The 12,358-nt window shown below is 43.7% G+C and overlaps 1 protein-coding gene across 1 annotated transcript in view; it reads right to left on the reverse strand.

The window, feature by feature from the left end:
* Nucleotides 1-6,999: 6,999 nt before the first annotated feature.
* Nucleotides 7,000-12,358, reverse strand: part of LOC126336222 (uncharacterized) — a 40,432-nt gene continuing 35,073 nt past the window's right edge. Inside the window, exon 5 of the mRNA XM_049999721.1 lies at nucleotides 7,000-7,191. Coding sequence (XP_049855678.1) covers nucleotides 7,026-7,191 — 166 coding nt within the window. The 3' untranslated portion in view covers nucleotides 7,000-7,025. The remainder of the gene's footprint in view (nucleotides 7,192-12,358) is intronic.

The raw sequence follows: 12,358 nt of genomic DNA on the forward strand, positions 1-12,358 counted from the left end.
GTTCGCTTGCTCCCTGAAAATATCGACGCGCTGTAAAGACTAAGAGGCACTAACTCTCAGTTCCAAACTCGCGCAAGAGTAACACTAACGTCTCTGTGACAAAGTTGCAAACAACTACACTTCTGGAAATTAAAATAAGAACACCGTGCATTCATTGTCCCAGGAAGGAGAAACTTTATTGACACATTCCTGGGGTCAGATACATCACATGATCACACTGACAGAACCACAGGCACATAGACACAGGCAACAGAGCATGCACAATCTCGGCACTAGTACAGTGTATATCCACCTTTCGCAGCAATGCACGCTGCTATTCTCCCATGGAGACGATCGTAGAGATGCTGGATGTAGTCCTGTGGAACGGCTTGCCATGCCATTTCCACCTGGCGCCTCAGTTGGACCAGCGTTCGAGCAGGACGTGCAGACCGCGTGAGACGACGCTTCATCCAGTCCCAAACATGCTCAATGGGGGACAGATCCGGAGATCTTGGCCAGGGTAGTTGACTTACACCTTCTAGAGCACTTTGGGTGGCACGGGATACATGCGGACGTGCATTGTCCTGTTGGAACAGCAAGTTCCCTTGCCGGTCTAGGAATGGTAGAACGATGGGTTCGATGACGGTTTGGATGAACCGTGCACTATTCAGTGTCCCCTCGACGATCACCAGAGGTGTACGGCCAGTGTAGGAGATCGCTCCCCACACTATGATGCCGGGTGTTGGCCCTGTGTGCCTCGGTCGTATGCAGTCCTGATTGTGGCGCTCACCTGCACGGCGCCAAACACGCATACGACCATCATTGGCGCTAAGGCAGAAGTGACTCTCATCGCTGAAGACGACACGTCTCCATTCGTCCCTCCATTCACGCCTGTCGCGACACCACTGGAGGCGGGCTGCACGATGTTGGGGCGTGAGCGGAAGACGGCCTAACGGTGTGCGGGACCGTAGCCCAGCCTCATGGAGACGGTTGCGAATGGTCCTCGCCGATACCCCAGGAGCAACAGTGTCCCTAATTTGCTGGGAAGTGGCGGTGCGGTCCCCTACGGCACTGCGTAGGATCCTACGGTCTTGGCGTGCATCCGTGCGTCGCTGCGGTCCGGTCCCAGGTCGACGGGCACGTGCACCTTCCGCCGACCACTGGCGACAACATCGGTGTACTGTGGACACCTCACGCCCCACGTGTTGAGCAATTCGGCGGTACGTCCACCCGGCCTCCCGCATGCCCACTATACGCCCTCGCTTAAAGTCCGTCAACTGCACATACGGTTCACGTCCACGCTGTCGCGGCATGCTACCAGTGTTAAAGACTGCGATGGAGCTCCGTATGCCACGGCAAACTGGCTGACACTGACGGCGGCGGTGCACAAATGCTGCGCAGCTAGCGCCATTCGACGGCCAACACCGCGGTTCCTGGTGTGTCCGCTGTGCCGTGCGTGTGATCATTGCTTGTACAGCCCTCTCGCAGTGTCCGGAGCAAGTATGGTGGGTCTGACACACCGGTGTCAATGTGTTCTTTTGTCCATTTCCAGGAGTGTATATCGAACTTAGAACGACAGGTTAAGCAATTTTGTCATCATAAGACGTCACGCTACCTTCCGTGACCAGTAGATATAGACGTAAGAAACATAAAATACAGCAGAAATGCTACTGAAAGCACACAAATCTGTTAATGAAATCATATCACTGGATACTCTGTTAATTGTGTTTCCTTCCGCGACTACTCTCACAGCCACGCACGCGGCGATCTGCTGATTCTGAGTTAAGCCCAGAATGAAGCACAATCACCAAGACAAAACAAAAACTTATTTTCAAGGTAGTTATCGATTAGGGACGGGAAAGGTAAACACATGTGGGCACCAGATCAGAATATTTGCGGTAGGCATGTTTACCACCGAAACACTTTGGTGCTGTGTTCCAGGTTGCATTTGTTACTTCGCGACTGCAAGGCATCTCATTTCTTAGTAACAAATGTCAGCTGTGAAGGACACATCCGTGTGAAGCAATTCATAACACGAAACATCTTTGTACCACCAATTGTATATCAATAACAATACTTTTTGTGGACATATACAAGCCGTCGTTTAAATTGTTTTTTATGTAGTAACCATTATTTTCTTTACCATACAGCAGTTCAAATCGCCAACGGGCTACACTGATTTAGATTTACGCCAATCTCCTTAAATCCATTACAGCAATTGCGAGGATCAGTCATCCTTGGAAAGGGCACAGATAACTTTCTTCCCCATCCTTTATCGATCGAGATTCTGCTTCGGATCTAATATCGTTTTCGACGAGACATCGTATCATGATCGTCCCTCCTTTCTTTTAATCTCTATACGACTACTGAAGGCAAGTGCAGCATGAAGGTTAATTGCTCGTCACACTTGCCAGTTATCGGATGCACTGTCGTTGATCCTAGTAGCAAATCGCAAAAACGCCCTGCATCAATGCCTGTTCGTCTTCCTGAATGTGGTGATTAATTTATCTCAAAATCACAGTATTTGAAATGATACAGCCTGACATTCTCGTTAGCACTCACTCCACACAGGGCACAAGTGTTTCGAATTCTCTTCACTGCTTTCACCCCTTTATAATACACAAACAGAACAATATCACAAATTTTAGGATCCGTTTTCCAATGCGTAAACGACGGTACTAATTACGTCAAAAATGAGAAATACCTAATTGTCACGGGACTAGCAATACTACAAACTTGAACAAAATAAGACCATAGTTAAAAATGCTTATAGCAACATGCCATACAAAGTCGCTACGGAGGGTGCTGAAACATAGTATTACATCATATGCAACATTACGTAAAGTTATACTTGCTAACTCGAGCGCAGGAAAGTCCGCTGGAGATCACAGGCTCTATGCCCGATGTGACGCGCTCACTCAGGCGTACGCCGGTCTGTACCAAGCAGCCGCTGGCTGATGGCGCAGAAATTAGTCTTATCATGGCAGACATCCACGAGCCATTTCACACACATTTTTCCGCAAGATTTTTTTATTACTGGCTGGATAGAAAATGAACGAAACTGAACTTCTGTCAGGCTGATGCACTTACCAGACAGACGGCTTAAAAAAGAAAGGAAAAGGGTAGGTTGGCTATTACAGCTTTGAGTTCGCACTGCATGTCGTTGACTATTAGACCACGAATAGGTTATTCATAACAAACAGCTCACGTGGAAGTCAACACTTCTCGCACTGTGTGCTGCGTACCCTAAGGCGACAAAAAACATGATGCTAATACATGTGAAATTCGGTAGTTGGTTGGACTGAGACCAGCTTTTAATGGCTAAGGTGTGGGTTCGATTCCCGCGGTGGGTTCCAGTTTTTAACAGCCACAAACATATCCCCCTCACCTCCAGTGACACCACGTAAAATGGTTCAAATGGCTCTGAGCACTATGGGACTTAACTTCTGAGCACTATGGGACTTAACTTCTGAGGTCATCAGTCCCCTAGTACTTAGAACTACTTAAACCTAACTAACCTAATAACATCACACACATCCATGCCCGAAGTAGGATTCGAACTTGCGACAGTAGCGGTCACGCGATTCCAGACTGTAGTGCCTAGAACCGCTCGGCCACCCTGGCCGGCAGCACGAAGTAAAGAAGGCAGGACTGTGCCATACGTCCAAATCATTTCAAACATGTATTACTTTGCAACTGACTGGAACAGAGTTGGATTGGTTTTGGCTGTCAGAAGCGGAAGTCGCTACTTGCAGAAATTGTCTGTAGTAAGCTTTCTTACGCTAGTTATGTTATTTTAGTTCACGAACCAATCATCATTTATGGTCATAGGACCTTCATTTCTTATTTTACGTGACTCATATTCTGAAAATATTGGCACTGTACTGGGATTAGAGCTCCGATTCCAATTTTTCTCTGCATTTGAACCCTTCTAGATGATACTGTCCCATCGTTTCGTTGTTTCCTCACGATACCAAACTCCTTCAGGTCTCTATAAACAGTTCCATCCGAACTACTAGCAAAATAGAGTTTGACAGTTGTCACCTCTTCACGAGGGTTGGCAGACAGAACTTATTCATTGTATTCACTCTAGCGAACATATCATCTCGCTTCTGACGAAGAACTATTCCTAGATGTGTGAGCGAAAGATGGAAGGTTCGAATGCCAGACAGGTGAATATCATTTGTATCATCGTGCTACCGGTGCATTTTTAATATGTGACATCTGACTGCTTCTTTAACAAATCATATGGGTACTGGGTTTCAGTCCCCGTCCAACACTACAACTTTACTTCATGGCATTTTTAATATATGCCTTTCTTGGTTACCACTCAGACGCAATACCACCTTTGGGGGGTTCCCAGTACAACGCTACACATATCATCATTTATTTTTAGATTCCGACATTCGGCCTTTTAAACTGATGCGGGAGAAAACTTCGATATTTTACGTCTCTATTTGTAATCGAGTGACGATCAGACATACAAGCCATGTTTGGTTAGCAGGGTGTTCAAATTCAGATCACGAACTAAAACTTACGTCATTTAATGGGTGTGATAAGACTTCTGAAGTATTGCTTAATTTACAAGCGTTAGGGACTGTTGTATCGCGATATTAGTTTACATCTGGATTGACTATCATAATGAGCCATCTTCTCTATTGGTCTCTTGTGGTAGCCACTGCGTAGAGTCAAACGATTGTACCCCAGAGGGTTCAGTGCAGCTGCGACATAGCTTTGCTATGTTGGTTGCATACAGTCGGGCTACACATTGGAATTAAGCAGTGGCTCACTTTTTGTACTGTCAAGCGTACAGCCTCAAAAAATTGATTATTCCGGAGAACGAGCTTCACAAATTAAGCAAATACATGTTGGTCCACCTCTGGCTATTATGTAAGCAGTTATTTGACATGGCATTTATTGACAGATTGTTGGACGTCGTCTTGAGTGATATTGTACCTCATTCTATTCAATTGGCGAGTTAGATCGTCAAAATCCGGAGCTGATTTCCGGGCCCTGTCTGTAATGCTCCAAGCGTTCTCACTTGGAGAGAGATCCGGCGACCTTGCTGGAATGGTGTGATTCAGCAAGCACAAGAACTTTAGCCGTGTGCAGGAGGGGATTATCTTGCTTAAATGTAAGTTCAGGTTAGCTTGAGATTAAGGGCAACAAAACAGGGCGTAGGATACTGTCGGCATTCCGCTGTGCTGTAAGGGTGCTGCAAGTGATAACCAAAGGGGCCGTGACCTGAAAAGAAATGGCACCCCACTCCATCACTCCTGATGTCGGGCTTTATGACGACAAACTTGTTGGAATCCCAGTGCTTCCCAGGGTGTCTCCAAACTTTTTCTGTCTTTGAGTGTATGTCTTACGAACTCTACGTGTAATTTTTTGAGACAGTTTTCTTGATCTGTTTTCTCTACTGTGTGATTTTGCACTTGAAAACAACAATGACCTCGAAACCTTCCGATTGTGAATCAAAGCAGTTCCCCCCTCAAACTATTAGCTTGCAGGAAGAATTCTTTCATTTCAGTTATTCTCTGCCTCACACATTCGAATATCGAGTATATTTGTATTGAGACACCGAGCGAGGTGATCAAGTGGTTAGCAAACTGGGTCCGCAGTCGGGAGAGTGACGATTCAGCAAAACGCTCGGCCGAATTCCTTCCCCATCCATGAACAATCCGAGCTTGGACTCCGTCTCTAATGATATCGATGTCGACTGAACATTAATCCGAATCTTCCTTCCTTCCTTCCTTCCTTCTATTGATAGATGTTCATATACATACAATGAACTTTTTTAAGACGTGGTAATGAACTTTTTTTTATGATGTAGTAATTAGTCAGTCAAAGCGAAGTCAGAAAGCGTAGTAGGATATTTTAATTTACCGACGCTTCGAAGTTGACTTCGTTCCATGGTGGAAGCAATCTACGTTACTGCATATCCTTAACACAGCGTCTTCGTCGCTATAACTTATAAATAAAAGAAGCATCACGTTTCCGTATTAAAATACTTTACATTCGACATATGAAATGCTGTAGAACTCTCAGAACATTGTAATAAAAAGTAAATATTTTAATCTTCAAACAGACCGTCATGTTATCACTCATACTCTTTTGGCTTTAGCTAAATACCTATATCAAGAGAGCTAAAAAAATTATTAATATGTTAAGATGTACTGGATCGCTCTTGATAAGATTTTCATTGTAATGTGAAATAAATATCACGAAGAACTAAATAATATTACAGTTGTGCATAGCCGTTTAACGAAAATGGAGTTATGCTACGTAGTCAGCGTGTGGATAGCCAGTCGATCTGTGCAACAGACGATTAATTCTACTGCTACAGTTCTCAGACGCCCAACAAAATAACTGGAGTATTACCTTGTGAATGACAAATAGCGCAGACGTTTGGACAGCATGAAATCTATTAACATTCGCAAGTGTGTGTGGCAAAACGCAGTCTGTTTTATTTCAATAGCGGGTGTCATTACGGAAAAATATTTCAGAGACAAGTGAGTTAGATGCCTACTAGATAAATCCTGGTACTGATTATTGAGCATGGGGGCAACATGGTTTCTACTAAAGGGATGGCACTGCGTAGTTACCACCGACTTCCTCGAAACTGGTACTTCAGGCGTTCATAGTATCACGTGGATTTTTGCGAAGAGTGCTTGTTAGGATTGTGCCATAAGGACTACAATCGAATGTAATGAAAGGAGACACCGAAATCTCTGTCAGCACCTAGCTTACCATTTTCGTCGAACACAGATGATGTCGCCAACTATAACATCCCAAACCGCTTAGTGGATCACTATCAACAGAGTCACGTGGGCAGGTTTGGACCACTGACTTTAGTTCTCTTGATACGAAAAGGTGGCGATAATTTTATTTTATACCAGCAGCATTCATATCGATCGGACGTATGCAGGTGACTGAGGTATCAGTTTCTTGACGTTGTTGGCTAATAATTTATGAATTTTTTATTAAATAATTTTACACAACAGACGATACACACTAAACTAACGGAATGTTTGACAGAAATGAGATTACTGTACACTTGGTTTCTTGTCCATCTTCCGCTGGGCAGCGAAGCTGGTCCCTTCTATTGCCGCCGCCAGCGGAGACACGCGAGCTGATCTCGTCAGTGCTGTCAACCACAGGAACAGCCGGTTCTGCAGACTGCGGTGCCTTCTGCGGCCGCTCTCAGCCACCCTGTGGAAACGTGAACATCTCATCATGGTCGAATCGCTCAGAAGAAACTGCAGGGCTTCTTGAAAGAATAAAACCTTTTTCTTCGGAATAAATCTTTCACTTCATACCTTGACACAAGTTATTGTCTCATGAAAAATGTCTGCCACACTTTGACACGATTCCAGACCGATGCTCTTACCAACACATGCAGGGAAAGATCTCCCTTAAATCTTTAGTCTACCAGTATTGGACTTGCACAAGATCGTGGATCGCTCCTAGGATACTCCACTCAAAAATACTTTTACTCATTTCCTTGTGGTGCTAAGATAGCTATAAATTTGAGTTCTTCGATTGGCATGGTTTTGCTGAAGACATAGATAGTCTTGAGTGCTGTAGCTGGTGTCATGAGCTTTGCAACCCGTAACTTCAACATGGTGTTTACGACCACAGATACACTAGGAACAATTTATACGAAAGGCAGGTGAATCGGTAGATATGATGTATATGTACAGACAAATGAATCATCACAATTTCGGAAAAACTAGATGATTCATTCAAGAGAAAGAGCTTCAGAAAATAAACAAGTTCCTAACGCGTAGGTCTACAAGCTGTTACTCGGCTTAGCACTGACTGACAAAGTTTCTGATTGTTCTCCTGAGTGATATCGTGCCAAATTCTGCCCAACTGGCGCATTAGATCGCCAACATCCGGAATTTGTTTGGGGAACCTACCCATAACGCAAAATGTTATTAATTGAGGAGAGATCCGGCTACCTTGTTGGTCAAGGTAGGGCTTGGTAAGCACGGAGATAAGAAGCAGAAACTGTCACCGTGTGTGAGTGGACATTATGTTGCTGCAATGTAAGCCCAGGATGGCTTGCCATGAAGGGCAAGAAAGGGGGCGTAGAATATCGTCGACGTACCGCTGCACTGCAAGCGCGCCGCGGATACTGACGACCTAACGCTCCAATGGTACAGAATTAGGCACCATATCGCTCATAAGGACACGCAACAACTACCATTCAACGTCAAGCCGAGGCCAGAGGTGGTACAACGCGTTATTCACTTGCTCGATTTGTGAAACTCTTTCTCTTTAATACGTCATCCAATTTTTCAGAAATTGTAATCATATGTGTGTCTTTACATGTACGTCACAATTACCGATTTCCGTCCCATTCGAATAATTACTTCGCGGTGCTGCTTTCTTTTGTCTTAGTTTGTATTTTAGCCGTGGATTTTCCGCCGTCAAAGGAAGCCGCAACAGAGGGGCAGACTCTGCCGACTGCCGAGTAAAAAGATATCGCTTCACATTTTATCCAGCCTTAGGACTGGCTATGCACACCGTACATAGGCATGTTTAATTTTTATTGTTTTTTTTTTAAATTTTAACATTTTATTTTTAATATTTACCTTTTTCTACAACGCCAGTGCAACAAATGATGAAACTTCTTATTTTATGAATTTTAATTTCGTACGCAATTCTGTAATAAAGCTAAAGATTTTAATGAGCATCTTAATTCCTCGAGACGTTGTATATTGTTATAACACGTTTTAACCTTTTGTCAAGATCTGTGTGTCATTTTTCTAATTTTTTGAAGATGCAGGGCGATAGAATATTCTTTAATTTAAAATATAGCATTTACTGCCTACTTCTCCAGCTTACTTATCAGAAAATATATGTTCCGATTTCTTTGATTTATTTGGGAATTTAGTATCCTATGCCAGCCTTAGATAACATTCCCGTTTCCTCTGCCGCTGGTTAAAATATTCTATTGGCATTTGGTATATAATGATATTCCAACCTTTGATTCAGTTTATGAGTTTCATGACCCTATCTCCACTGGACATTTCCCCCATTTGCTATTGTAGTGTTGGGCAGTTGGTTTTTAACAGCGCGTAGCGTTGCGCAGTTGGAGGTGAGCCGCCAGCATTGGTGGATGTGGGGAGAGAGATGGCGGAGTTTTGAGAGCGGATGATGTGGACGTGTGTCCATCACAGACAGTAAATTTGTAAGACTGGATGTCATGAACTGATATATATATATTATGACTTTTGAATACTATTGAGATAATACATTTTCTCCATCAAAATCCTTCATTTGCTAACTATATGCCTATCAGTAGTTAGTGTCTTCAGTAGTTAGAATCTTTTATTTAGCTGGCAGTATGGCACTCGCTGTATTGCAGTAGTTCTAATAACGAATACTTTTGTGAGGTAAGTGATTCATGAAAGGTATACGTTATTGTTAGTCAGGGCCATTCATTTGTAGGGATTATTGAAAGTCAGATTCCGTTGCACTAAAAATATTGTGTGTCAGTTTAAGCAGTCATTTATAATTTTTCCAAGGGGACGTTTCAATAATTAAACTTTCGCTAGTTGAGAGATCCCCATGACAAACTAGTGATCATAGTTAATAAAACTTGGTGGAAACATTTGTAAGGACATGCGAAAGAGATAACGAATAAACTACTGAAATAAACACATTTTAATTTACACAGGAGAAGATAACATTGTCAACCACGTACCATATTTACGTTCCATGTTACAAAAGTTGCTCAATGTGACAACTATTTGTGTCCATGGCAGCCTGGAACCTGACTAGAGATTGCACTGCAGCTGCTCGAAATAACGGTGGACAATGGAATGCTCAACTGTCGTGACAGAGCTCGTGCACTGCTTAAACATCGCACATTGCATCCATCATACTTAGCCATGTCAATAGTAATTTCAACAACTCGTGGCGCAATTGACCGTCAGCCTCTCGCAAAAGGAATTCACAAATCTGTCAAGTCTAACTTTCGAACCATGTTCTTCCACCCTGGAGTGGATATATGACATCTCCGTATTCCTTTAATGCGTGGATAGTCGCGAAGAGCAGCAGCACTTTGGCTGTTGTGTTGACAAACACCTCTAAGAGTAAAGCCCTGCCCACATTGTCCAAACTATGTTTGTCTGCAACTGTAATACACACTGTTGCTTGTGTTTCGATCCTACGTCACCTACCATTATTGGCGCCTAACGGTAAGCCACGACACTAGCATTGCTAACAATGCAAAGCCTGTAGCACACCCTCTGGACATCATTCCTATAATGCTGAGTGCCCATGCTGCAAACAGTGTACCGTGTACTCTGGATCAAGTAGTGAACGTTTAAGTACAACCACCCTGCACTAGTACGCAATCTGATGTGTTGGTCTCTCGTTAACTCATGTGACCATTGGAGACGCTTCAAGTGTCCGACGGCGACGTTCCAGCTCCCTTGTTAATCTGCGTGCACTGCGACATGCAGTGGGAAAAGGTAGAGCTCGCCAAAATAACGTGGCATGTGCATAAAAACGCATTCTCGTCTCTAGTGTTGAGCGATTCCAGCCAGTTAATCTGATGCGGAGGCTGTCTCAGGTGACTGTCGCTTGGCGATCTGCACACTTCAAGCGCTCTCGTTGCTGTTATCTTTACTACATAGCACAGTACCACGGTCTTCGAGCACCATAGATGCAGGGACGTTCTTCATCATCAGTCATGTGTGACTATAAGCAATACAATTAATTTTTTGTAGGAAAATGCAAATGTCGAAATAACATTCTCACTAAGAACTGTGCTTGAGAGGCTTATAGAAACAGTTAGCTCCTCCAATCGCTCAGTAAACAGAATAAAGAAGGAGGTGTGATAAATAACTACAAGTACTTTCCAAGGTTTCACTATTTCATAATAATTTAAAGGAGAACTTTTTTCAGATAATGTAGCTAATCAGTCTATCAGGGAACTGACACATAATGTCCAAGTGGCATTTTCTTTATATTACTTTGTAAGTACCGTAACAAGCAATATTGTCCGCTAAGCTACATATTTCATCCCCTTGTTTCGTGAAATTTCTTTCTGGTAGTATATAGTCTATCTTGTCCTGCTCTGGTTCATCTGACGTTTATTCTTTTTCGGTACTCTATGCAGAAACCACTAACTTCCCATGTTTGTATTTGTCCAATTGTTGGTCGTACTGACATAACCTGTTAATACCTGTAATACCTTACAAGTTTTACGAGATATACATTTGCCCCAAGATAGGTAGAAATCTAACGTTTGTTCATAGGCTTGAGGTGCAGAACAGCACCTTCAATACCATGTTGTTGACAATCACAACAGAGGCCTCACCAAACTACCGCACCGTCTCCACAGCTATGAGGCAAGCTATTTTGAGCACTCTGTATGTGTGGGGCAGCAGCGTGTGGATCCCACAAGAACCATGTGGTTCTGCTCGGTGTGATTGTTCACCGTTTATTATTTTCCAGCGTTGATTTGCGACACAGTGTCACGACTGTTCGTTTTTTCAATCCACTATATGCGATGGTGACCGTTGTCACCAACATTGTTGCTAGTTCCAGATGGTAGCGCCTTGCCCTGAACGAAGGTACTCGCTGTATGCCGTTGTCATGGTGGTACGCGATAAGCTCAGTGCCGGCACGACCTCTGAGACTCTCTTGCATCGGGCAAACAAGTTGTGGCAGCGGTCTTATGCGCTGAAGTCATCGACGGCCAGTACAAGCTCTGGTGTCTTCGTAGTCTTTTGCCTTCACCCGCTCCTTCTATGGAGTCGACATTGTTATATGGGCTGAGGCGGTACGTGACCGGATGCCATTCCTGAAGCCACCATTCCCTCCTGTACAAAATTTGTGTCCACCGTACGTCTTCGTCTAGGGTACATCATTTTTCACGTGTAAGAACATTTTCTTAATGTATGCGTAGCTTTTAGCTGAAACGGGGCGTGGATCCCAGCCCGGTATTTACCTACATGGATTTGTGGGATCGCCTAAAATCTACAGACAGGCTCGGTAAAAAGTTTGAAACGTAGAGTAACTTGCAAGTATCTCAGAGCGTCAACTACATTACCACTTTGATAAACTGTTGCAGAGTAGTGCAGACAAAGTACGTTCTTCTGCAACAGAAGTATCAAATACAGGCCACAATTTGAGAAAAATGGATGATAACGTACGTTCATAGTACGCCATTGTATGGACGTGAGTCTGGACAGTGGGAAAAACGGAAAAGTAGAGAATTGGAGTGGCAGAAATGTGTTACAGACAGATGCAGAAAATGAACCACACCGACAAAAAATGAGTACGTTATCCGCAGAATGGGCGAGGAAAGAAGTGTATGGAAAACACCAACTGGAAGAAGGAATAGGATCATACGATC

Source organism: Schistocerca gregaria, chromosome 2 (genome assembly GCF_023897955.1).
Source record: "Schistocerca gregaria isolate iqSchGreg1 chromosome 2, iqSchGreg1.2, whole genome shotgun sequence".
NCBI lineage: Eukaryota > Metazoa > Arthropoda > Insecta > Orthoptera > Acrididae > Schistocerca > Schistocerca gregaria.